The 26130-nt window shown below is 60.2% G+C and overlaps 1 protein-coding gene across 3 annotated transcripts; it reads right to left on the minus strand.

Annotated features, from left to right (window-relative positions):
- Positions 1-161: 161 nt before the first annotated feature.
- Positions 162-21563, minus strand: GLIS2 (GLIS family zinc finger 2). 3 transcript variants are annotated; one of them, XM_089896234.1, is made up of 7 exons: positions 21301-21563; positions 7023-7265; positions 5967-6139; positions 5240-5416; positions 5023-5156; positions 4820-4938; positions 162-3562 (listed from the first exon to the last, which is right to left on the minus strand). In XM_089896234.1, the coding sequence occupies exons 2-7, from the start codon at positions 7192-7194 to the stop codon at positions 2763-2765; spliced, it is 1575 nt and encodes a 524-aa protein (XP_089752360.1). In that variant the 5' UTR covers positions 7195-7265; positions 21301-21563; the 3' UTR covers positions 162-2762. The 3 variants fall into 3 exon arrangements, with proteins under 3 accessions (XP_089752360.1, XP_030619487.1, XP_089752361.1); XM_030763627.2 differs by lacking the exon at positions 21301-21563 and adding an exon at positions 10545-13508; XM_089896235.1 differs by lacking the exon at positions 21301-21563 and adding an exon at positions 8957-10195.
- Between the last annotated feature and the right edge of the window lie 4567 nt (positions 21564-26130).

Genomic DNA, 26130 nt, shown 5'->3' on the forward strand with positions numbered 1-26130 from the left:
AAGGTTGGCTAGAAGCCAGCCAGCCTGGCCCTGCTCGTCTAAGGAAGCTGGTCACGTCTGTCAAGTACCGGACACAGCCTCTCCTGCTGTCGCAGTCCCAATGCCAGGCCCTCCCTCGGCATCACCGTCCTTAGGTCTGCCCCGCCCACCCCGCTGGTGGATGGAGCTCAGGCCCCTGGGCTCTGTCACAGGCCGCCTTTCCCTGACCTGGGTTGGGCTCTAACACCTCAGTAATCTGGGGGGAAAGCTCCAGGGTGCGGCCGGAAAAGAGGAGCTTTTGCCAGCCTCTCATTGCACCGAGGCCAGGGAGCCAGGCTTCCCCATAGCTAAGGCACTCAGCAAAGTCATGGCAGGCAGTGGCGGATGAGTACCTGAACCTGCGATGTGTTGTCCAGAACCTTCCGTCTCAGCACCTCCCCCTGCCGCCCTTCCCTTCCGGCTCCCAGCCGCAGATAGAGAGCTTATGGCCCGCACAGGGTTGGGAGAAAACCCCAGAACAGGGTCTCGGCACTGCAGTCTGGGTGGGGGACCCCAGAGCCAGGCACAGGCGGTCGGAGGTGGCCTCCTGTGCATGGCCCAGCTCCTGGCACATCCAAGACAAACCGTGTTTGTAACTCACTTTTATTGTTTCTTTATAAACTTCCTCTCACATGGAGGAATATATTGTTATAGTCATTAGCTTATCTCTTTTCTTTTTTTAAAACTCTATGCTAACAGCAATGGAGCCAAGAGGAGGAAAAACATAAGCTACGATAGAAAGGCACTTAGAACCTGTTAGAATACTGATATCCTGGAATGTGCAACAACAAACCGACAACAACGACGCGTACACCGGCCCCTTCGGGCCTGGTCTATCACCGAGTCACATGCTGAGCTAATGTCACCTTCCAGTGCCCTGTTCCTCTGCTCCCGGGGCTTGAGTCTCAAACCCCTCACCCCAATGGGGACTTAAGGCCTGGGGCCCTTAGTGGGGGTGGGGGTGCCTGGGTCCTGGGTGGGGCGCGAGGGAAGGAGACCAGCTCCCTCCTGCTTTGCTCACAGCCCCTTCAAGGGGCAAAGCCAGTGCTGCCGGGCCCTGTCAGTGGGCTGGGTCAGGGTGACCCCTCTGGGACAGAAGGGCAGTCCAGGAAAGGGCAGGGTCAGCAGAGCTGCTCAGAGGAGGGAAGCTGCAGGGCTGCTAAGGACCCCCCTGCAGTCCCATAGCTCCCTTGTTCCGCAGCCGGTGACACAGAGGGCTTGGTCACTGTGGCCAAGGGCAGGGCAGGCCTAGGAGCCAGACAGAGCTCCTGACTGCTGGGCCAGCACCTCCCAGACCGAACCAGGCCCCCTACGGGAAGGGAATGTGAGGGCTCAGGGCGGGGAATGAGACGTGCTGCACCGCCAGGGCCTGTGGGAGAGCCCAGCTCCCTGGGTTTGGGCAGCAGTGTGGGCTCTGGGGCACATGGAGCTCCAGCATCCTTAGCTTATTCTGGCCTCCTCCGTGGGGGAGCAGAGCAGGGACACCTAGGGCAGGAGCTCAGCTCAGAAAAGCCAAAGGAAGCAGCCAGGTCGCCAAGTCCAGGTTCTTTTGTCTGGTTTCCCCTTCCCAGGCAGAGGGGTGGGGCCCTCCCAAGGGCATCCTTGGCTGCTTTGCAGCCCCTCTTCCCCTCCTCAAGCCCAGGTCCTTCTGTCCATGGCCTCTGGAAGCTCCCGTGCCCAGCACCAGCCTGGAGCCCTCCCTCGCCTGTGCTGGCCGTGACTTGGTGCCCCCAGGACAGAAGCCGTATCCCAGCCCGGGGTTGTGCCTAGCTAGCCTCCCCTCCTAACAACACCCTGCAGGCCTCCACAGCCCCTTGTGCAGGGTGGCACCACCCCAGGCCAGGCCAGGCCCAGCCCCACCTATTCCCAGGCCCTGGCACCTCTCCCCACTCAGGGCTCCCTGAAAGTAGAGGGAGGCCCAGTGGTGAAGGGGCAGATGAGTAGTCAGCCAGCCCCCTCAGCCTGGAGTGTCAGCCAGTCCACAGGAGGGACTGACCCTCGGGCAGCGAGCTGGCTGCTGCAGATGGCGGGCAGTGAGGGGCAGCTGGCAGAGCGGGCCTCCCTCTCCAAGCTGGGAGGCGCCTTGTCGTAAGGTAAGGTGGCTTCTTCCTGTGGCTTTGCCAGGGCCTGCGTCTGTCTTGCTCTCCCTCTGGAGGGTAGACCAGAGGGAAAGGGGTCAGGAGCCCCCAGAGCAGGGGCCCAGTGAGGCTAGGCAGGATGGGGTGGGGCCTCAATCCCAGGGGGTCCTCACAGCTCACCATCAAAGGGGATGGGGAGGGAGCCTGGCGCTAGTCAGGAGGGCAGATGCCACCCCACCACCCCACTGCTGGGACAGGGCTGGCAGGTGGGCAAGGGAGGGAGGGTGACCTGCCCGGCTGGCCACTGGATGAGGGTGGCACTAGAATTTGGGGACAGAGGGACTGAGGGCTAGGTGGAGGATGGGGTGGGGTGGGGTGGGGTGGGGTGGGGCAGAGGTGAGCCAGGCCTCAGCACCCAGGAGCACAGCTCTCCCTAGCTGGCAGACCCAGTTCCTCCCTTGGGAGCCTGGGGTGCCAGCAATGCCCTTCTAGCACCATCCTTGCTGCCCAGCTTATCTGGGGCTAGGTCTGCCCAGGGGACACAGCCAACTGGGCCCTGGGGCAGGAGAACATTATTGCTATTTCGCAGAAGAGCTTCCGTTCGTCAGGGGGCAGGGCTGGGAGCCGCCGGCTGGGCTACAGGTGGTCGGCGTCCACTAAGTGGGTTCAGTTCACCACGGCCGGTTTGAGCAGCACGGAGCCCGGCGGGATGACCACCCAGCCAGGAGTGAGCGCCTCTGGGCTGCTGGCTGCTGAGTTGACGCCTGTGGACAGGTCCAGCACGGTGCCCGGCAGCAGGGGGAGGCCATCGGGACTTGGCCGGGAGCGGCCGCTCTCAGTCCTCTCCAGGGGGGTCTTGCGGCCCTCTGTGCCCAGGGCCCTGGCCGGCACTGCCCCACGCCCCTTCTCCCCCTCGGCCTTGCCGCCAGCGGAGCCAGCGAGGAGGGAGACCACGGGCAGGCCCAGTCCGCCAGCCCCAAAGGGCGAGGGCAGCAGCGGGTTCTTGGCCAGATTGAGGGGCAGGACGGGGCCGGGCAGCCCAGGGCCCATGCCCCCTGCACCCCCACCGCTCCCGCCATTGCCACAGGCTAGGGCACTGAGGTCAAGGGGGCCGGGGGCCAGGGGCAGAGGCAGGCCGGGCAGGCCGGGGCCTCCAAAGAGGGCAGCCGGGTTGGGAATGATGATCTGGGCCCCGCTGACATAGGGGCTGCCGTCAGGGGTGGTCAGCGGTGGTTTGGGGGGTGGGCGAAGTTGCAGCAGCTCTTGCTGCTCGTGTGACACGAAGTGTCCGTGGGCCTTGATATGTTTGCGCAGCGAGCTGGGGTCCGTGTAGCGCTTGTGGCAGCCGGGCATCTTGCAGTAGTAGGGCTTGTCCACGTAGTGGGTACGCGTGTGCTTGAAGCGGTCACTGGAGTTGGAGTAGCGCTTGTTGCAGCCCTCGTAGGGGCACACGTAGGGCTTCTCGCCTGTGGGCGGCGCCAGTGCCGGTGTGAGGGGCTCTCGCCGCCCAGGCCATCCCAGCCCAGTTTCCCACCCCCCACCGCCCACTCGACAGTCCCCAGGCCCCTCACCCCAGACTGAGACCTCTCTGAGAGCAGGGGCTGTCTGATTTGGGGGGCGGTGTCCTCAGCACCGGCGGAGCTGACTCCAGTGGGGACGGCAGGTCGTGGCCGCTGAGAAGCCAGCCTGTGGCCTGGCTGTGTGTGCCCTTGGCCTCAGGCCTGTGCTTCAGACTTTGATGACAGCGACCACTTCCACAGGTAATTGCTTAAAGACCCTGCTAGGGCCTGGCTCACAGTGAGCGCTGCGTGGATGCCCTTGGCCCTGACTCAACACAGTTTCTCCAGATTTACGAAAGGGCTGCTCCTGCTGACCAGGGCCGGCCAGAGCCCCGTGAAGCTGTGAGCCTTTGAGATGTGCCTCTAGTGTAAAATATACACTGGAGTCCACAGACTTTGTAGGAAATGAAGAATTTCAATGTCTCCTTGATGTGTGTGGGGTGTTTTTGTTTGTTTGTCGGCCACGCAGCGCAGGCATTCGGGATCTTAGTTCCCTGACCAGGGATCGAACCTGCGCCCCCTGCATTGGAAGCACAGTCTTAACCACTGGACTGCCAGGGAAGTCCCTCCCTGATGTTTTAATATTGAATTGACAACATTTTGAATATACTGAGTTCAAGAAAATATATCATTGTAATTCACCTCACCGTGTATTTCTTTGTACTTTTTTCAACGTGGGCGATTAGGAAATTTAAAATTAAGGGGCTTCCCTGGCGATCCAGTGGCTAAGACTCCACACTCCCAATGCAGGGGCCCCGGGTTTGATCTTTGGTCAGGGAGCTACATCCCACATGCTACAACTAAGAGTTCGCGTGCCGCAGCTAAGCCCCAGCGCAGCCAAATAAAGAAATATTTTTAAAATAAATAAATTAAGTGTGTGGCTCTGCTGGCCAGTGCTGGCCCTGTTGTGTGCTGGGGTCCACGAGAAGCGAGCAGACACACTGCAGTCACAGGTGGCATGAGTCGACGATCATATGAACACAATGCCGAGTGTGACACAGGAAGACAAGTCTGTGTCCCAAGAGCGCGTGGCGAGGGTCTGACCCATGGGAGAGGCTTCCCCAGCAAGTGGCACTCGGAAAGGGACCGCCAAACAGTTGGGGTACGCGACTGTCTCTTGGCTGCGGGGATGGCCCGGCGCCCGCACTCCAGCCCCGCCCTCACCTGTGTGTGACCGGTTGTGGATCTTCAGGTTCTCCAGGCGGGAGAAGCTCTTGCTGCAGGTGGGGCAGCGGTGCGGCTTCTCGTTGGTGTGTGTGCGGATGTGGATGAGCATTTTGTATCTGCTCCAGGGAGGGCACAGGAGGAGGACAGCTCAGCCGCTGGACACCCAGGCCCCCCTTCCCACCCACCTCGCCCTCCCTCACCTGGCATTGAAGCCGCGCCCATGGCGGGCACAGCCCTCCCAGTGGCAGCAGTAGCCTGCATCCTTTTCGGGCTTGACGTGGTAGTCATTGACGTGGTCCACCAGGTCTTGTAGGAGCTCAAAGGGCTGGTTACACTGCAGGGCCAAGAGTGTGCTGAGCCCGAGTGGGGCCGCCACCTGCCCTGGACCCTGCCCCACTCTTCCCAACCCCCACTCACCTTGGCCCAGCGACACACCAGCTGCTTGGGCAGGGGCAGCTCTGGCGAGAGGCACTTGTCCTTGGGGGGGGTGAGGAATGAGGAAGCAGGCAGGTGCAGGGCCCCCCCGGAGCCTAGGGGCAGGAAGAACTGGAAGGAGCTGGGGACGCTGTCCAGGTAGCGCAGTGGCTGGAGGTCCTGGGGGAGGGCAGGGGGCAGAGCTGGTCAACACCTGCCCATGGGCCAGTGGGCCCAAACCCCACCCCCACACCCCCGGTCTCCCTCTGTCTGGGGGTTGAGCTGTGTCCCACACGAGGACATGTCCCAGCCCCAACCCCTGGTACCTGTGTGCATGACCTTGTATAGAAATAGGGTCTTTGCAGATTGAAGTTAAGAGGTCAGACTGGACAGGGGCCCTGAACCCAGTGACCAGTGTCTCCAAAAGAGAAAGGGAGATTTGGACACAGACATACGGTGGGTGGGGGGGGGGGAGGCCGTTTGATGCCAGAGGCAGAGAGTGGAGTGACATGGCTAGAAGGCAAGGAGCACCTGGAGCCACCAGAAGCTGGCAAAGGCAAGGGAGGACTCCCCCTAGAGCCTTCGGAGAGACCATGGCCCTGTCAACACCTTGATTTTGGACTTTAGCTTCCACAATAATACATTTCTGTTTTAAGCCACCCAGTTTGTGGTCCTTTGTTATAGCAGCCCCAGAAATACACTTTCTCTAGAACACACATCCCCTCCTTACCGGGCCAGTGGGCACTGCAGGCAGGTCCCCATTGCCCTGGCGCTCAGGGGACAGCGAGCTGCTGCCATTGGGCGAGTCCAGCCCGGACGGCGGCGACAAGCTGAGGTCCACCAGGGGGGCTGCCGAAAAGCGTCCCTCTACCTTCTCGGGGAACTTGGGGTTCAGCAGGAAGCCTAAGGGAAAGGCATGATTCAGGGATACTGGAGCCAGGAGTTCTGACGGGCCAGGCCCTCCTGCCCACAACTCCTCCACTGTGACTCTGGAAGCAGACACCAGCCACACCCTGCCCCCCCCACCCCACACCACCCTGGGACCCAGGAATCTGAGTAGCAGCCTGTACAGCTGACAAATGTGACCTCTGCCGTGGTCAGAGCTCAGCCACTGGTTAAGATGGGAAGTACCCATTTTACAGATGGGAACGGGCCGGCACACAGGGTAAGTAACTGAATAGGGACTGGAACCCAGGGCCCCTGGTTCCTCATCACAATGTCAGGTAGGGACCTTTCTCACTTCTCTCCCGTCCCTTTCTGCCCCTTTCTGTAACATGAAAGGTTTGGGCTGGGCTGCTTCCAGAGCCTTCCAGCTCAGACGTGGTAGATCTGGTTTTCAGGGTCCACCAGAGACGGAGCAGAAGACCTGAGCCCCAAGCACCCCCTGAGAAGCACTTGCTGGGCTCAGTCCCCAGTCTCAATTGGTCTGGCTGACCAACCACTCTGCCTCAGAGCCCAGACACTGGGCCATGGGGCCTTTTGTTACTACCCCATGAATCCCCCGTAACCCCTTACCAGCTCCTCCAAATTCTCCCAGAGGCCTCAGTCTGAATCCTGGCTCTGCTGTGCCAGCTTCAGGAGCTGGGCAAGTCAGTTCCCTCCTCCCAGGGACAGTGTCACCTCCAAAGATAAACTGCTGGGAGGATGGATGGACAGTGTGGAGAGCACTCTAAGTGAGGCTGTGAGGGGCTGTGACTATGTCCTGGTGGATACACCTGGGACATTTTTCCTATCGCCAGGGCTCCATCAGGGCTCAGAGACTGCTGCCCTTCCCCGGGCACAGTACCTGAGGGCGGGGAGCCCGGGGAGCCCGGGGTGGGGCTGTCATCCACCAGGCCGAGCTCCCTGTGCAGAGCTCGGTGCCGGACTGCACTCAGTGTCCTCTCCCGCTTCTCTCTCGCCGCCCGGAGCTTCGTGATGCTCAGCTTCAGGTCGAGCGGCTCGTCCAAGGAGTGCATGGTGATGGGGGCTGGGGGTGGGGGCGGCAGCAGGCAGCGAGGGGCTCTCAAGCTGGTATTCAGGCAGGAACCTGGGAGAGGACAGGAGCTGTGTTGTGACACTGTGACCCCAGACTCCTCCTTGGGCTGAGCCCATTAAAGCCCACAGGAGCGGAGAGGCAGTGGGTGTTGGGCAGTGTGGAGGCTGTCTCCCCGGGTAGAGAGAACTTCTGAGTGGCTCTGGACAGCAGGTATCATGGTGAGCCAACCACCAACCCACAGCTAACTCCTCCACTTCCCACGAGACTTTTCTGGGAAGCAAAGCTCACAGGGTCTATTCTGCCATGAATGGAGTTTTAGCGACACTGTCTCAGGTTGCAGAGCTAGGAAGTGGCAGAACCATCAGATTCAAGGCCACATCTCCTCCCTGGAACTGGCTAGGCAAGTCCCAAAGGTCATTTCTGACCGAGTGGGAAGTCACGCCTGGGACATATGCCTGGTGTGAGCTGGAACACCCAGAACCAGGCCAGGAGGGCAATGAGTGTCCTCCCAGGTGGCCCTCAGAGGTGCTAGTTACTGACCGCTAGCACCTAGGCAGCTGTGGTCACCTCCAAGGGAATGAGGCTGACAGCTTGTCCCAGGCAAGCTGTGCGAAGCCTGGCCTGGCCCCAAGGGTTGGGCAGACAGACAGGTGGCCTTGCCTCCCAGGGGCAGTCCAAGGAGAGGGTCCCGTCCCACAGGCGTGGGGAGCCCGAGGGCTCTGGGCCACCACCAGGGGGCAGCTGGGGACTGTGGCCCAGCCAGGCCATCCAGGGGCAGGGTAGGGGGAAGTGATGGGCTGTCTAGTGGTTAGTAAAACACATACATACATAAATTTTTTTTAATGATGATGATATTCTTTTATTTTGAGTGGTGAATTTTCACCACTTTGAATTTCTCAATGGTGTAATTTTCTTCACATATAAGTGACTTTTTTACAGCAGCAATCTTTTCACATGCTGGGAAATGGTGTTTCCTTGTGTCTGTTAATTGAGATGATTACACCCTGAAAATCTATCTGCCAAACAAGATACTCTCTGTCGTTCACAGAATCTAGCTCTTCACAATTTAATAGGGAACATCCCCGAGACCACCACATGGTAAAAGACTTCGTGTATTTCACCAGTGTGTATGTTTGCAGAGCTGCCTGGAGCTCTCTCCACGGAGCAGGACGGGGACCCCACATCCTCACTCATCTTCTCCAGACCAAGCCCCTCAGCAACTTGGAGCTTGCCCCAGCTCCAAGCCCGGGCTCATCCGTCTCCCCAACAAGCTCCACTTCTGCCAAGACCCTCCACACACACACAGGTAACAGTGGTCCCCTCCCTTAGGACCCTCTGCTTCTGGGGACACATCCCAAGACCCCAGCACATGGCTAACATTGGAGTCCCTGAGCCTGGGGAGGGGGCAGCATTATCAGAGAATGGGTGGCCACACTTGGCTGTGGGACGGAGGTCTGTGACTTTACTTTTCCCCGTTAAACTCCATCAGGTGGGAGCTGGCAGATCTGTTTGGATTAACCCGCAGGCCATGCATGGGCCAGGGGCTTCCAGTGATGCCAGAGAGCTGGGACCAGACTGCCACGCTGTGTCCCCTTAGGAGCTCCAGACCCAGGTGGGCAGGTGACAGTGATGGATGGACCTGGGCCCCCTCCACTCTTCCTCTGGCTGGGCAGGGAGCTGCCCTCTGCCTGACCCACCCCCCCAGTTATGTCTGTCTGTCTGTGTGTCTGCCTGTCCCTCACCTGTTTATTTTTAGACACAGGCCCAGTCCAACCTCCCTGAAGCTCCTCTGTGCTGGGAGCCTGGAAGGGGAGGAAGGAAGTAAATATTTATGCTGATTAAGAATTCAGGAGCCAGGAAGGGCTGGTGGCCTGGTCCTTCAGCTGGCCTAGAGCCACAGGCCTCCCCACAGCCTCTGTCCCCCAACCCCCTACCCGACCTTCTGGAGAAGGGGACCACGAGGGCAGGATGGATTGGGAACTGGGAATTCAGACTGACACTCTCATTGGCAACACTGCCCAAGTAACATCCTTTGGCACCTGCCCTATGCCCTCTCCTAAGGCCAGAGGGGAGCCAGGGAGGATCCATGGGTCACCTTGTTTTGAAGAGTTGTAGGAGACACTGCCTCAGCCCAGAACTAGGGAGGACCCCAAAAGGAGCTTGTCTCCCAGGGTGAGGCTGGGCCTACAGCGCCCCCCTTAATCAGCAGACCCAGTCCCCAGAGACACCCCCCCCACTTCCTGCCACTGGGTCCTTCCCTGGGAACAGGGGTTCATTCTGATGAAAGCCAGAGCCCAGCCAGGAGGCCCAGCCTCCCCACTCCTGGGAAAGGAGGAAGGAGCCGCCCCCCAAAGCCCACAGCTTCCCACCCTAGGCTGCCCCACCCAAGGGGAGACGCCTGTGGCCCCCCACTCCTGCTCTGACCTTGGCCAACCTCCAAGTGTCCCCTTCCACCCCCCACCCCCAGCCAGCAGTGGCCAGTTCTGGGCTCGGGCTCTGCTCTTTGTTCCCGGGCTGGGTGATGGGGGCAGTCCAGAGCCGGGGTCACATTCTCCTGGGCCTTAGAGTCCCAGAGTGGGTACGCAGCTGGGCCTGGAACCCCGGGACTGGCGCTGTGATCACCTCCGGAGGCCGGCAGCCAGCCATCACCCGATTGATTTGGGGGTGGGGAGGTGGACACTCGGTGTCTGTTTCCCGGAGAAGGAGAGGGACGCTCCGAAGGGTGACCCGCCTCGCTGAGAGTAGAGGCGAGTCTCTTGAGGTAGCGCGGAGCCTGGCTGCGGAACCCTGGCCTCAGTTTCCCGCTGATCGCGAGATGACGCTACAAGCGCCCCGCCAGCGCGGGGTCATGACGTCCCCGAGCGCAGGGGTTGGGAGGGGAGGCGGCGCCGAGGTGGCCGCGCAGCCGGGCGCCGCTGCTCCAGCTGCGAAAGGAACTAATTAGGGCGGAGGGAGCGGGAGGAAGCGGCGCGGCTGGGAGCGCGCGGGGGTGGCGCGGGGACCACCGGGGCGGCGGGGGCGGGGCGGGGTCACCCCGAGGGTGGGCCGCGGTGGCCCTCGGGGGCCCGGCCCCCGCCCCGCCCGCCTTCTGGCCTAGCGCAGACAATGGCCGCTATTGTGCGCCCTCCGGCCGCGCGCAGACGGCCCCCAGCTGCAGCGCCCGCAGCGCCCTCCCGGCCCTACCTGGCAGCCCGGCCCACCCCAGCGGGGGGCGGGGCCGGCCCCTCGGGGAAACTAAGGCCGGGACAAGTCACCGCCTCCGCTAGGGTCCTGCGGCGTGGGGTGGAACGCACACCCGAAAGCGGGGGTCAGCATCCATTAAGCACCTACCATGTGCCAGGAGCCGTCTGTGCACGAATTCTCTGAGCCCTCTAAAGTCGCTCTTGTGAGTGATGCCGTTGGTTTCCCTGTGGCACACACAGATGGGGAAACTGAGGCTCAAGGTCACCAGGCTAATGGGAGCCGCTGGCAGGAATCTGCTCTGGAGAAAGCCCCTCATCCCTGCTTGGGAGAGGGCCGCTGGCTGGGCCTGAGCCGGGAAAGGGGCCTGTGTGGACGGAGGCGGCAGGCTTGGCACGACCCCTGAGAAGTGCTCAGGGTCTCTTGGCAGAAACAGAGGACTGGGCCCCTGTAAGAGAGGCCTCCCTACCCACCCCACAGCAGCGTGGGACCAGGTGAGCGAGCGCCAGGGTAGCAGTGTTGTCAGGGCAATGAGAGGCACACCCCTTATTCCCAGGGGTTGTCCTGAAACTGCCCTTTGAGCAGCTGTGACCCGTCCAGCCTAGGACTTGGGGACCAGGACCCAGGAGGTACCTCTCAAAAGCCCACGTGACTTTCTTGCTATGGAATGGAAAGCAGAAGCGAGTCCCTGGCTTCCCTGCATCTGGAAGGGTGCCCCTGCATCTGGTACAGGGACCATCATTGTCAGCACGTGGGTCTTACAGAGGGGGAAGCTGAGGGCTGGGAGGGGAGACCTCTGGCCCAGGTTTCATGAGTGGGTGGCACGTCCACTGTTTAAGGCAGGTATTGTTTCATCCCCATTTACAGATGTGAAAACTGAAGCTCAGGGAGATTAAGTGATCTGTCCAGGGTCATACAGCTTGTCTGTGGCAGAGCTGGGTTTCAAGCCCACGTGAGCCCAGAAGCTGTGTTCACCATTAGCCCCTCCTGGGCCCATGGACGTGGGAAGGGGCAGGCAAAGGGGGTCTGGCTTCCCACCCCCCTACCTGCCCAGGGGTTTGTGGGAGCTAGGTGCAGAGCCCAGGAGGGACAGCAGGCTGTGAGTGGGTGCTGGAGGGGCTGACTATTGGGGGGGCCCACAGAGAGGCTTGGGGAGCTGAGGGCAGATATGCTACCAAAGCAAACAGCCCCACAGCCCTGCATTCCTGGGAACTGCTGCGGCGCCCTGCTCTGGCCAAGAGCTCCACCCTCTTCAGCCGCACAGTGGCGGGGGCCGGGGGGCAGGGGCAGGCCTCATCTTCTCAGGGCCCCCCTTTCTGACCAGGCCACAGAGCAGGGCTCCAGTATGGGTCAGACCACCTGGGTCTCCAACTTGGCTCTGCCACTTCCTGCCCATTTGACTTAGGGCAAGTCACCTCCCAGTCTGAGCCTCATTGTTGTCATGTCTAAAACAGGACGATAATCATAGAATAAGACATACCCCTCGGGCTTCCCTGGTGGCACAGTGGTTAAGAATCCACCTGCCAATGCAGGGGACACGGGTTTGAGCCCTGGTCCGGGAAGATCCCACATGCCGCAGAGCAACTAAGCTCGTGCGCCACAGCTACTGAGCCTGCGCTCTAAGGCCTGCGAGCCACAGCTACTGAAGCCCACATGCCTAGAGCCTGTGCTCCGCAATGAGAAGCCACCGCAGTGAGAAGCCCTAGCACTGCAACAAAGAGTAGCCCCCACTCACCGCAACTAGAGAAAGCCTGCGCCAGCAACAAAGACCCAACTCAGCCATAAATAAATAAATAAATTTAAAGACATACCCCTCATTGGATTTTGGGGAGAAATCAATAAAATGCTGCAAATCCAATGATTAGTGTTTCCCATTAGTACGTAATGTTCAGCACCTAGAACACTGCTGGGCGCATAGGTGCTTAATCAAACTTGTGAATGAATTGTCACCAGCGCTGCTGAGTCCCCCAGTCTTTGGCCAGTTTGGGGCTGTGAGGACAGCTGAGAGGGGACTGGCCCTCCCACTGTAATCACAGACATAGTCTCACCCTCAGCTGGGAGTACCTGTACTTCAGTTGAGGGTGTAACTAAACAAGCTTGTGCCCCTCGGAGGGCCGCAGTCTCTGCTACCCAGTGGAGTGGCCACAGCTAACCCAAGCCACCTTCCAGAGCCCGACTGCATCAAAGAAAGAGCACTGGGAGGCCCTGGAGAGGCTCTGAGCAGCCCTGGAAGAAGGAAGCCTCCTCCCAGGACCCAGGGGGCTTATCCTGAGGCTTCGACCCAAGCAAGTCCCAGGAGAGGGGCCAGTGCCAGCAGCACTTCCTGGAAGAGTGTGGGGTTCGCCTTCCCCAGGAACCTCTTGCTTCACAAGCAGACCCCGCCCCCACCCCAAGATGGGCACTCAGCCAGCATGGGGGTGAGGGTGGGGGGCTTCCCCAGGCCCCCTGGAGGGCAGACCCTGCCCAGGTGGGAGCTCAAGGGCCTCCAGGTGACACAACCAGGGCTGAGCTCTCTGCTTAGCCATGGGGGCCTCGGGAAAGCTCCCAGCTGGGCACCTCCTGAGCAGGGGTGCATGCCAGGAACCCCCACTTGGGTACGTTTAGAAAGCGCTACCCAGAGTCAGGCTACCAGGTCCCGGTCCCGTCACACCTTTGAGACTTGGTTTCCTCATCAGGAATACAGGCCCCATGGATAAGGTGCCAGCTCACGGGGCACCCCACAGGGCGAGCTTGCCAGGCACCTGGCACACAGGAGGTGCCAGCAACTGGTAGCCCTGAAGATTCTTGTTTCCAGCCCTGGGCTGGGGGTGCCCCACACAGTAACTCAGCCTCCAAGGTCACCCAGATGGTTCAGGCAGTACTGATGCTGGAAGGCAAGCAGCTGGCTCCCCTATGCCCCTCCCCAGCTCCAGCTTCCCAGGAGCTACATTTCCTTTCCCAATGCCAGCAGGGTGACACCAGGCTCAAGCTGGGGGGTGGGGGGAGCAGCTCACACATGGGCCAGGCCTGCACATGCACACTCACACAGACACACACACCCATCCAGCTGCAAGGACCAGCCTGGCACAGAGGCCTCCCCTAGCCTGGTGGCTCCAGGCCCATCAAGGTGGCCTCCCACCCCCCACCCCCACCCGCTCCCTGCCTGCCTGCAGCCACCTTTGCACAACTATGTCTGGTATTTTCCTGTCTGCCCAGCTTGGGGGGGGGGTGGTGCGTGGGGCTATGAGCACTGCCTGCACCTGGGCCTCAGCCACAGGCAAGCCCGCCAAGCAGCCCCCACGCCCAGGTGGCGGGTGGAGAGGGAAGGGCTGGGCCCCCAGGCCACCCAAATCCCTGGGAGGGGCCAGCACCAGGGGAGCCAGACAGGGACACACACCAACAAGGCTTAGGCACAGCAGCCCAGGCCCTGCCAGGCAGCACTGCCACTCGGCGTGGGCAGGCAGGGCTGGGCACTCTGCCAGTGCTCTCTAGGGCCTGCAGAGGCGTTGGCCAGTGTCCCACAGGACATGGATGGGCACCCATGGCACCCTCAGACATATAAGCACATGCATATGTGTCACACCTGTGCACACACAAGCCACACACAGGACACGGCAGGTAACAAGGGTCAGGGTCCTGGACCCAGGAGTCTCGGCTTATGGGCGGGAGCGGGGATGAGGCCCAGTCCCCACAGAGAAGGAAACACTGTGCTTCCCACACTGATCCTGGCTGCAGGATGAGCCCAGGAGTGCCACCGGCCCCTCCTCACGGCCCAACCCTCCCACCACCCCGGGACAGGGACCAGGCCCACTGTGAACAGACCCCGCCAACTCAAGATGGCAGGAGGCGGCCAGGCGGGCTCTGGACTTTGGCCCTTCCCTCCGCCTCATTTACCAACCACTCAGTTATGCATTCCAACACCAGGCCCTCCGCTCGGTCCTGGGGGCCCACAGATGAATGAGAATGAAGGGCACCCAGACTCACAGAGGTAAACAATGTTAGGGGTGGGGTGCTCCTATGTGTGTGTGTTGGGGGGGGTTGGATCCAAGTTGGCCACGTGGACATGGGGTGAAGCGTTGGGGTCCTCACAACCAGTGCTGTGGGCCATCTCCATTCATCCTCAGGACCCTGTGAATTAGGTGTTATTCTCCCCACTTTCCAGATGGGGAAACTGAAGCTCACAGTGGTTCAGTTACCTGCCAAAGTCACAGAGCTTATAAATAGCACGGCTGGGATTCACCTCCAGGCTCCAAAGCCCACATTCTTTCTGCACCCAACACTGCAGAGGCCTGGAAGCGTGGCCCCAACTGACCCACAATGAACCTGCCCGTCATTCAGCAGAGGAGGAAGCCCAAGAGAGGCTGGGCCAGGACCTGGAGGGTACTGGGGAGCCATGGACTGCTCTGCACAGAAGACTGCCATCCTCCTTTCCAGCCCAATCTCCTGTTCCCAGGCTCTCCCCTTCAGCACTCCTTTCTCAGGACTCTCTGCCTCCTGCTCACCTGATGCTCACCTGATGCTCTTGGGTGCTAGCTCCTGCCTCACAACCTTCTGCGCTTCCATATTCTCCTCCAGCTGCCACTCCCCTCCGATCTCCTCCTCCAGAGTCTCCCCTGATTCACTTTTTGCCTCTTGCAGCCATACATGGCTGTTCTTCCAGGTGCCTGAGAACTGAGCAGAGGACCTGCCTCTGTCCCCACACCGCTGAGGGCAGCAACCCTAGCCCTGCAGTGGCCCCTTGCTGCCTGCCACACTTGCCCTGGGTCCAAGTCCTCACAAGTGCATCACTAATGCCACTCCTTCCACCACAGTGAACTGAGCAGCAATGGGAAGTGCTGGGGACTCAGAGCCAGACAACCAGGCCTGCTCCGATTTGATGTGAGCAAGGCTCTGGGCCTCAGTTTCCCCATTGGTGAAAGGAGGGGGCTGGCCTAGAGTAGGACCAGAGCCTGAACATCCAAACCACTCCCCTAACGGCACCATCACACCTGCCTTTTCTCTCTCTCTCTCTCTCCTGCAAGGCATGAATCTTAGTTCCCCAACCAGGGATCAAACCCGTGCCCCTTGCAGTGGAAGCACAGAGTCTTAACCACTGGAGTGCCAGGGAAGTCCCCAGCCCTTCACTTTTCTCAAACACTTGGTACTCAGTGAATGTTTGTTGAATGAATGAGAGAATGAATCCATTGGTGGTACCTACCAGCAGGGGAGGTGTGGAGGGGCTTAGGGCCCAAAGAGGGAAGTGGCTTGCCCACGAGGCAGGGCCCTGACACAGATGTCTCCTCCTCCTTGTCTGGGGCAAGGGACCCAGGAGCAGACCTGGGCGGTGAGGGTAAGGCAGTCAGCATCACCCTCATCGGTTGGGATGACCAGAAGGGCGCAGTTCCCCCAGCTTCATCTCCTGCCACTCCCACCCAGCCCTGACACAGAGCCGCCCCAGAACAGCTGGTCTAGACCAGGCCCAGCAGGAGCTCCAGCACAAACTCTGGACTCCACCCCATGCCCTCTTCCCAGCCACCCCTGCCCCTCCCCTGCTCCCCCTCTGGGTAGCAAAGCAAGTCCAGAAGCCAGGGGCATGAACCCAAAGGAAACACCCACTGGGTGGGGCCGTGCCAGGCCTGGCCTGTTTCAGGCCCTTGGGGCCCAGGGCCCACAGGACCACTCAGGGTGTCCACTAGGTATCCTGAAGGGCGTGTTGGGGGCCTGGCCTGGAGGAGGTCAGGGCTGGCAGGCAGACAGACAGCAGCACTGGAGTGGGGGGTACTTTATAACAGGCAGGACAATGGAGGGCCCCACAGCCTTGGGGGGAGGTGGACATCACAGCTCTGGGTCAGTCAGCCTGGAAGTGTGGTGATGGGGGTTGCCGAGGATCTGGATGCAGGAAGGAGTGGCCCTGGGGAGAAATGGCTCAGGCAGGCTGGGACCTGCCAGGCAGACCCAGGCGGACGATGAGGGGGAGGGAAGGAGGCTTCCTCCAGACACAGCTGTCCCCACATGATGCCCATGCAGAGGATGGGGGGCAGCAGAGAAGCTGGGGGGATTCCCAGGCTGAACTGATATTTCAGTGGCCAGGACCACACAATCCTAGGCTCTGTTTCCCCTCTGAACCTCCCTGATCCCAAGTGACCCTGGGCCAAGCCCTCAAGTCTCTGAGCCTCAGTTTCCTCCCCACCCGCCTCCTTACTCCCGGGGTCCCAGTGGGAAGCTACCCTGTGAGTGTGTCAGGCAAACAAGACCCTCGGTCAGCCAGGCAGGATTGTCTTCCTGGAGGCTCCCGGGGGCTGACTCAGGCAGCTCAGCAGTCTCCTGGGGCCTCAGCAGGTTCCCACCCATCCTTGGTCATGACTGGAGGAAGGGGCCAGGGACCAGGTCTGAGTCCTTCTGCAGATAGCCATCTGCCATGACAGGGGTACGTGTACACATGCATGTCACACATGCTCACGTCGGGCCCTCGCTGTGAAGGTACTACCTGGCCTCTCTAGCAGTGAAGACAAAGGACCTGAGGAGGCTCGAGTCACCCCCCAGTTATGGCTCTGGAAGATTCTCAGCCCCTGCTGCCCATCCCCCACCAGGGGCAACTGGAGCAGATGGGAAGTCCTCCCCCATTGGAATCACCTCCCATCTCTGTGGCCCCCCAGGCCCCTCCAGTTACCCAGGCCCTCTATCCCATCTGAGAGGGGGAGGGGAGTGGAGAGCCTGAGCTCCCTGCCCCCCAAGATGCCCAGAGCAGGGCCTTTACCCTGCCCAGCCTGAGGGAGCTTGCGACATGTCCCAGGCAGGAGGCAGGTCAGAACTCTGGGGCTCCTGGAGCGCCTGGGAGGGGTCCCACAGTCCCAGAACTGGAATGGGAATGAGGACCAAGGACCCCTGCAGACCTGGGCCAGGCCTCTTCTCCCCCGTGGAGAAGTCTGGAGCTGAGGCCAGGAGGATCAGTGCCAGGGAAAGGATGGAGGCTCGGGGCCCAGTATGCACAGCTGCTAGGGCCAGCTCAGGGCCCCCCTCAAAAGCAGGCTCCTCTCTTGTGCCAGGCCACCAGACCCCAGCCCTATCCTCCCGAGCCATAGCTGACCCAGGAACTCAGGCCCAGATGCCCATCGGCCCTTTTCCATCCTGTGCCTCAGTTTCCTCATTTGTCAAATAGGGATCAATGAGTCTCTCTCACGAGGCTAATGTAGCAATTTCAGGTGACAGATGTCAGTGCCTGTGATGGCCACTGGAAGGCATCCTTTTGATTTTCTCAGGGAGCTGTTAGAGGCGTTCCTCCCCTGCTGCTCCATCTCTTGACCCACTTCACCTCCCCAACCCACCCCCAGACCCCGGGACCTGAGCTGATATTTTTATTAGTTGGAGAGACAGCAGGGGCTTATAGGGCTAAGTTGGATCCTGGAGAGAAACCTGGGTCTACTCCAGACCATGCCCCTGCATAAAACACCCCCAACCCACTCAGCAAGTCCATTCCTGTCCAGGTGTCAGGGTCACCCCAACCCTGGCTGATCAGCAAAGCACTAGAGGTCCTGGGTGAAAGTGCAGGGTCCCTGCCCCCAGGGTGGGGCTGAAGCGGCCACCCTGGAAACCACTAGGGCAGATGTGTCCCAAGTGCCTTGCAAAAGCTGTGGTGTCTCCCACCCAGGGCTGGAGGCAGGCTGGGGCAAGGCTGGGTATCCCATCCCCGCCTGGCCCTGGCATTCTCAGAGAGGTGAACCCCCAGACTCATGTCTAGACTGTGGCCCATCTCTAGGACCCTTTCACAGGCCCTGGGAGGAGAGGCAATTTGTGTTGGGGGGAGATCCACATCTTTTGGCTGACCCAAAAGACACCCTTGCCAGCCAGGGACACCCCCATCTCTGAGAAGGGTGCTTATCGAGGTGAAGGGAGGACCACACAGCACCTTCCAGAGGTCAGCCCTCTGGCCTCAGTCATCTGTGTGAAATATAAAATGACAATAGCCCCGAATAGAGGAGGGCTTCTCAAAGCCTCGAAAAAAGCAGATCCACCCCCCACCGCCCCATTCCACTCGGCTCAGGGCCTCCCCACTGCAATCCGAATTTCCCACTTGGGTGAGGGGCCTCTTCAGCCCTGCCTGGAACACGGGAACCTGGAGAGGCCTCCTGCGCGGGAGAGAGCCAACAGCAGCCCTCGCCCCAACCCCTGGCGTGCCTCTCAGCGCCAGGGGCCCCACCCCAAACGCCTCCCAGAGAGCTCAACTGCACGCCCCAGCCCCACATCTGGTCCCCCAGCCACAGCTGTCGCCACCCTCCCTCATCCTGGGATTGCCCCAAACTCTGCCTGGCGCCCGTCCCCGCCCCCTCGCCCAAGTGGGAAATTGGGATTCCAGGCAAGTCGAGTTGGGGTAGATGGAAATGCACATAGGAAAATGTCAGGAAAACACATTCTTCCTTCTATAAGGCAGCTCAGACCCCTAGAGGATTAGGTGGCAGATGACACTCCCACAGCCTGGGCCAAGGCCAGGAAAGGAGGGGAGAAGGGAGAGGGGTCCACATGATGGGGCTGAGAGGGATCCAGGCCCTCTGACAAGCTCCAGGGAGAGGCCCTGGCAGAGCTCTGTCCCCAGACCAGTTTGCCCTTTTGCCCGGCACTCCCAGCAAGGAGGGGAGCCCAGGCATGAGAAGACATCGCTGTGGCTACCCATTTGCAGCTGGGCTTTTCAGAAACAACAAAAGCTTTGGGGGGGACTCAGTTCACAGGATTGTTTAAAAATGAGGTTTCTGGATGTCTGTGGCATTCAGTTATTCATAGTGGCTCCACCCACGGATAATTGAGAGTTGGCTTTTGTTGGCCTTAGCCCCCTCTCGGCACCCCCCACCCCCAGGTCTTCTCATAGACTCTGCAGGTCAGGAAGCTCACCTTGTCTGACCCCTCGGTTTTACAGAAGAGGAAACTGAGACCCAGAAGGGGGAAGAGCCTGGCCCAAGGACCCCCGGGAGTTGGTGGCACCGCCAAATGTCGAATCCAAGACATCAGACTCCCAGGCCAGGGGCTTTTCCCACTCACCCTCCAGGCTGTGGCCCACTTCCAGCAAATCCCCCAAAGCCACTGACCCCAAAAGCAGTGGTGCCTCGAAGTGGGGTGACTCACTGTCTGGCTTCCTGGGGCACCTCCTCCCCATCAGTGAGGGAAGGACTGGCAGGTGTCCCTGTGTAGAGAGCCAGGAGCAGGGAGAGGCCCCCCAGGGGTCCTACATCAGGGTCACTCAGGGGCCAAAGAGCCCCAGCTGGAGGGATTTAACATCAAAGGTCAAAGGTCACAGACAGCGAAGGGCGGGCAGGCATAGGGGTCAGAGGGTCAGCGCTAATGGCAGCTCCGGAAAGGAGGGGGAGGGGAAGGGGCTAAGGAAAATGGGCGGCTTTCAACGGGTCTTCAACCCCCATAAATGGTGCCCAAGCCCCTGGCACTGCCTCCTGCTTGGCTGACTGTAGACAGGGCCAAGCCAAGCTGGACTGGGCTGTGAAATGAGCTGGGCTGGAGCTCAGAAAGGGGTGTCCTGGGAGGGGCCCCCAGGTGCAGCCCCTCCCCCAGTGCCGGCCAGGGCTAGCTGGGAGGCCCAGCCTGGACCCAGAGGGGAGAAAGAAGAGCAGAGGGGAGGTGCCGAGGAGGTCATGGAGAGGGTTGTGTGAGCTGGGCTGGAACAGCTGTGGCACCGTGGCACTGGTGTGGTGATTGGGGAGGGCTGGGTGGGTGGGCACACTGAAGGGGCCAGTTTCCCCTTCCCTGGGCCTGTCTTCCGTAGCTGCTGGTTAAGCCCCACCTTCCCTCCAGGATGTCAAGACAAGGCATGTAGGACCTTCAGATGGCTGCCTCCAAGGACCACAGCTCAGGCCCTGTCCCTGGCCCAGACCAAGAACCATGGGAGCTCAGGCCTTGGCCAGGTCCCCAGCTGGCCTGGCTGCCCCCTCAGTGTCAAGCGTTCCCTTCAGAGCCAAGATCCTGGGCTGTGATGGCTGGGGGCCCAGGGCTCCTCCCAGGATCCCTTTTCGCTTCCCAGGCCCCAGGGCAGGGCTGGGCAGCTCCCTGCAACCATCACTTCCCCGGGTGGCCGGCCAGGCGGGCCCTCCTGGAGAGGCAGACAGGCCGCATGCTGCCCTGCTGTGGCCTGAGTACCCGGCTGGGCAGGGCAGTGTGCCAAGGCCTCCAGGTGCCAGCCTGGATTCCAGCCCCATCCCAGGGGGCCTTCGGGGAAGCAGGGCGCAGGCATCTCCCTCCTTCGGGATGCACCTGCCTTGCCCCCCTCCTTCCGCCCCCTCCAGACCCTCCCCCAGGCAGGTTGGAAACCCCTGCCCTCCCCACTCTGCCAGACCCTTCTGCTTGCACCCAGACAGCAGGGGAGGAACAAGTGTTGGACAGAACGCCAGCTCCCAGTCCTGACCCCCGGGGACGCCTCCCTCCCCTGGCCCAAGGAAGGTCGGGGCTAGCCAGGGGCAGCAGGGGGAGACTTTCCTGGACCAGGGAGGAGACACCTTTCAGCCCCCATCCTAGAAACAGCTCCGCCGTGTGAAGGGGCGGCTGCCCGGCTGCCCCAGACAAGTTCGTGCCCTGGCTCGGGGGTAGGGGTGGGGGCCCCTCTTACCCCGCAGCACGCCCCCACCGCGGCCGCCCAACTTCCCCGCCGAAGTTTGCTCCCGCCCGGGGCTCGACCGCAGCTCGGCCCGGCCTCCGGACAGAGGGAGGTAAGGAGGGAGGAGAAAGACAGAAAGACGGTGGGACGGGGCCGGGGAGCCGGCGAGGGAGGGAGCGCGCGAGCCAGCGAGCGAGGGAGCAAGCGCGGGGGCCCCGGCGAGGGCTCACAATGGCCCGGGGCGAGGCGCGGACGAGGGAGGGGGAGGCGACCCTCGGGTCCCGCAGCCCTCGCGCGACAGGCCAGCCCCCCCCGCCGGTCCCCGTCCCCACGGCGCGATGCCTGGGGGCTTCCTACCTCGGCGGCGGGGGTGGTCGGGCTCCCGGCTGCGGGCTCCGGCGGTCTGGGGGCGGCGGGAGAGCGAGCGGGGGGCGGGGCCGGGCGGGCGGGGGCCAGAGCCCGAGGCTCACGGGGCGCAGGCTCCCCTGGCACGGCCGCCCGGCGCCCGGCCGCTCCGCCACATCTGCAGCTCCGGCAGGGAAGGTGGCCGCGGCGGCCGGGCAGTGCGGGGATGTCTTAGAGAGGGAGGGAGGAGGGAGGAGGGAGGCGGCGGGAGGAGGGACAGGCGGGCCGCGGAGGAGGGGTAGGAGGAGGGGCGCGGGGGGCAGCCTCCCTCCCTCCTCCCTCCCCCGCTGCTTCCCTCACTCCCGCCCTCCCAGCAAACCCCTCTCGCCGCCGCGGCCCCAGGTCCGGGGCGCCAGCTGCCAGGCGGGGCGTGCGCGTCGGGGGGAGGGGGCGGCCGGGAGCCGGCGCTGGGCCGGGGGAGGGGAGGAAGGGAGGGCGGCGCGGCCGGGGGAGCGGGCACCGGGAGGGAGGGGGCGCCGGGCAGCGGCGGAGCCGCGCGCGTCCTCCGCGGCCCCATCCTGGGGTACCCCCCCGAGGCCCCGCCCCCGGCCCGAGGGCAGCTCTAGGACACGGCCCAGGAGGTGGCCTGGGGGTGGCGGGGTGGGGAGGGACGTCCCGCCCTCGGGGAAGCCCGGAGAGGGGGCGGCGCGCGGAGGAGGACTTGAGAGAGAGCGTGCGGGCCCAGAGGAAAAGCCCCTAGACCGGGAAGATGGAGGAGGTCGCGGCGGCCGAGGGGGTGGGGGCCCCTCGCTTCCCTCTCGCGGGGTCACCTTGGCCTGGCCCCCTGCGGCCCCAGGCGGCGGGGAGGGCGGCAGGAATGCTTCTTCGCAGGCCCTGATTTCTCCGCCCAGCTCAGTTCCAGGAACGCGCGGGCAGCGCCCGGCGGGCAGAGGCCCAGGCTCCGGATTCGGGGCGGCGCAAGCCAGGGTGCGAGGTGGGCCTCAGCCCCTCCTTCCCGTCGGACGTCGGGCGGGTCCTCGCCCTGCCCTCGGCCTCAGTTTCCCGTGGAATAAGGAGGAGGCCCCACCGCGTTCTTGGTCCCAGCAGTTGGGACAACCTGCATTGTCAGGCCAAGCGCAGCTGGGGTCCTTGATCGCGCCGGGACCCTCAGCTCCCAGCGCGGTGCCAGCGGTTAGGAAGTGAAAGGAGTGGGTACACGCGAATGAGAAAGCCCCGCACCCGCACACGGCTAAGTTGATTTCTACCTCCTGAGATTTAACCCCAGACTCGCATTCTTAAGTGTGTTTTGTTTGGGCCAACCCAGAGCCCCCGCCCAATTATCTTCTTGCTGTCTGGTGGCAAATCTTGATTCAAAAACAACCCTCCTGCTGTTGGCCAACCCTGCCAGTTGGCCTTGAGGGGTCCAGGAGAGGAAAAGCATCCTCCATAGGTGAGGCATCTGACTCTGGGCATAATTTTGCCTTCATTCGTGTAGTTGATGCTGCGGTGCCCTGCCAGAGCCTGGGACGAGTAGGTCTTCATCACGCAGCATCCTCAGTGTGTGGCACAGTGCTTGGAACATAGTAGTTGCTCAGAATATGTGGCTTGTATGGACACAGCATAGGTGCTCATTCCATCTTAACTGAATGTACATATGGTAGTGCTCATGACTTTTGCATGAATGGACACATAATAGGTGCTGTGAGCTGTTATGTGGACACATAGTAGATGCTCATTATATTTCGGGCAAATGGATACATAGTAGGTTGCATGAATGGACACGTAATAGGTACTCACGACTGTTGCGTGAATAGACAGAGTAGGCGCTCATGAACTGTTGGGTGATACATGAAAGGCCAGTAGGCCTGGAAGGCAGCAATTTGGGGGTAACCTCCCCTGCCCCCACCCCACCCCAGTTTCCCTCGTGTGGATAATGTGGAGTGAGGCCGGGTTAAACATTAGCCGGCAGATGATCCCTGGGGAAGGCCAGCTTCGGGACCTAGCGCCTTCTGGAAGGGGCTGTTAAGGGCCGACTCTCTGGGTCCGCCGACCTACCAGTGCGTGGGGAGGGGCGGAGACCCAAGGCCACAGAGCGCCCCCTTCCGGCATCCCGGTTAGCAGCGATTTAGCCCGCAGCGCGGCCATGAAGCCTGGGGCCTCACTTCGTCCCCCGTTGGCAGCGCCGGGCTCCAGCCCCGAGGGAATGCAGGTGTATGGAAAAGAGGTACACAAAGGGCTAGTTTTATATTTGTTAAAAATGCTTATGGACTGCTTACAGGATGCCAGGCACTGTGCGACAGTAGGGACAGAGAGTGAACAACCCCAGCCATCCTTGCCCTCCTGGGTCTCACAGTTCAGTGGGAACGGATTCAAGTGAAATCCAAAGGTCTCTGCCCTACGAGGGGACCTGACCATAAGACGCCTTAACCCGGAGGGCCTTTCTTATTTGTTTTTCTACTCCCGTTTGTTTTCATGGACAAGCATGTTGCTCCCAGTGAGAACTCTGATTTGGGATTCCCATGTTTGGATAGTGAATAATAGTATCTCCTTTATGAGGTTGATGTGAAGATTAAATGAGGTACATTCTCAATACACATTAGTGGTCACTACCAGGTTTCAAGCCTGACCCACCGCTTTTCAATTCCAGGACCCAGCTGGGGTCCCCTTAGCTGCAAATAAACCCCTAAATTTGGCACCTGCAAATCCAACGAGAATGAGGAACTCTATATATATTAGCTTGGTGGAGTTGACCCAACCAGAAACCCCTGATTCTCAGCCAGACTAGTTCTTCCTCTGTATGAGATGCTTTACTTTCATTATATTCATAACAACCCTGAGGGTGGGTCCTATTATTATTTCCATTTTGCAGAGAAAGAAACTGAGGCAGGGATTAAGTAATTTGGCTAAGGTCTTAGAAGCTAGTAGGAGGCATAGAACAGATTGCAGTCTCAGTCAATCTGATACCAAAGCTTGTATTATAACCCACTGCCTCCCTGGGACATCAGATAAGTGGCAGGATAGGGGTACGGGACATTTCAGAGGGCCAGTCTCTGAGAGGGTTTTTCACAGTATGCTTTTCTGGGAGGCAGCACCTGCTATAGTAGTTAGGCCAGGCGTGGCTTCCTCCTTCTTAGTGAAAGGTGGGTGAAGAGGGATGTCCTCTTCATAAATGCTTCATAAATATTGCTGTTATAGACTGAATGTTTGTGTCCTCCCCCAAATTCATATGTTGAAGCTCTACACACCCACCCCACCCCCAAGTGTGATAATATTTGCACATGGGGCCTTCGGGAGGTAATTAGGTTTAAATAAGTTCATGAGGGTGGGGTCCCCATGATGGGATCAGTGCCCTTACAAGAAAAGGAAGAAAGATTGGATCTCTTTCTCATTCTCTCTCTCCCTCCCATGTGAGGACACAGCAAGAAGGTGGCTGTCTGCAAGCAAGGAAGAGAGTCCTCACCAGGAACTGAATCTGTCAGCACTTTGATCTTGGACTTCCAGCCTTTAGTACTGTGAGGAATAACATGTTGTTTAAGCTACCCAGTTTGTGGTATTTTGTTATAGCAGCCTGAGCTAAGATAATTGCTAATATATTTGGGGGCTGAATCTGGGCCCCTAATCTTTCATCAATAAACATTTTTTTTTTTTTTGGCCACTCTGTGCAGCTTGTGGGATCTTAGTTCCCCAACCAGGGATTGAACCTGGGCCCCAGCAGTGAAAGCACCGAGTCCTAACCACTGGACTGCCAAGGAATTCCCAATAAACATTTATTGAATATCTCCTAGGTTCCCATTAATTCAACAGATGCTTATTAAATTGTTATCATGTGGTCATTCAACAACATTTATTGAGGGCCTACTGTGTGCTGGGCTAGCAAACCCAGCCAGGTCTTCAAGGAGATCTCTCAGTCTAGTGGGGACTTCTTACATCAGTACCCAGAGGGGACATGGCTTACTCATTCACACACACATACCTGCCCACTGCAAGGAGGGTTTCCTGCACAACATGATGCTTAGTAAGTAGCTTTTCAATTAACACACGATGCGAGGTCCAGCAGAAACTCAGCTGTATAAGTACGGTTCGGTTCCTGTCTTTCCAGAGCCTTTATTCTAGGGGCAGGAAGTGAATAATACAAGACAACACAGAGAAGTGAGCCTGAAGACCTATGTTACAGATGTAGGAGAGATGATAGGAACCAGGACAGATGAATGGCAGCAAATCCCAAACTCTAGCCCTTGACCCTAGCCAAGTCATTGCATCTCTCTTAGTTTCCCTATCTGTGAAATGGTGATCCTCATGCCTGTTATGGAGCTGTGTGAGGCTCTACTTAGAGGGCACACAAAGGGCTCCCACCAATGCCGGGAGGGGAGAAAAAGAGTGCAGCAAATGGTAGCTATTATTGTTATTAATGAAGCCTGCAACCCACTGTGAGTGGGGGCCCAGGCACAAGGATGGAGTGATGGCAGGAGTGAGATCAGGGTGACTTATTAACCTTGAGCAGGCAGCCTGGGGTGATCTCTCCCTGTTGGTGCTGGCTTTCTGTGGCTGAGGGCTGGGGCTGACTATGGGTGGAGTGTTTATTCTGGGAATCAGCCCTGACTGTTCCTCACTCCCTGCTCCAGGGAGAAAGAAGGGCTTTGAGTCAGAACTGAGGGCCCTGCTGGGCCCAGCATGTATGACCCAGCCCACCTGCCAGCAGGGCCCCTGGCTGAGAATGCCCAGGGGCCAGCAAGGTCATTTGGGTTTGAGACACACTCTCCCCGTGGGGACTCACCTGACCCCTAGAGGGCCTGAAGTGCTCAGCTTTTGGAGTTCTGGAGGCTGAACTCTGAATGCCAGCCT

Source organism: Delphinapterus leucas, chromosome 15 (assembly GCF_059928025.1).
Source record: "Delphinapterus leucas isolate spDelLeu-1000000601 "Yukka" chromosome 15, BTC_Dleu_Yukka2, whole genome shotgun sequence".
In the NCBI taxonomy this organism is placed as follows: Eukaryota; Metazoa; Chordata; class Mammalia; order Artiodactyla; family Monodontidae; genus Delphinapterus; species Delphinapterus leucas.

What these genes read in the sequence shown, in the direction of transcription:
- GLIS2 (XM_030763627.2), bottom strand. Translation starts at nt 10,713, where the DNA reads ATGAGGGGCTTTCTCCAGAGCAGATTCCTGCCAGCGGCTCCCATTAGC. An exon ending in GGGCGCGGCTTCAATGCCAG is followed by an intron (nt 4,939 to 5,022) that starts GTGAGGGAGGGC and finishes TCCCTGGAGCAG; the next exon opens with ATACAAAATGCTCATCCACA. An exon ending in CCACAACCGGTCACACACAG is followed by an intron (nt 3,563 to 4,819) that starts GTGAGGGCGGGG and finishes CGCCGCCCACAG; the next exon opens with GCGAGAAGCCCTACGTGTGC.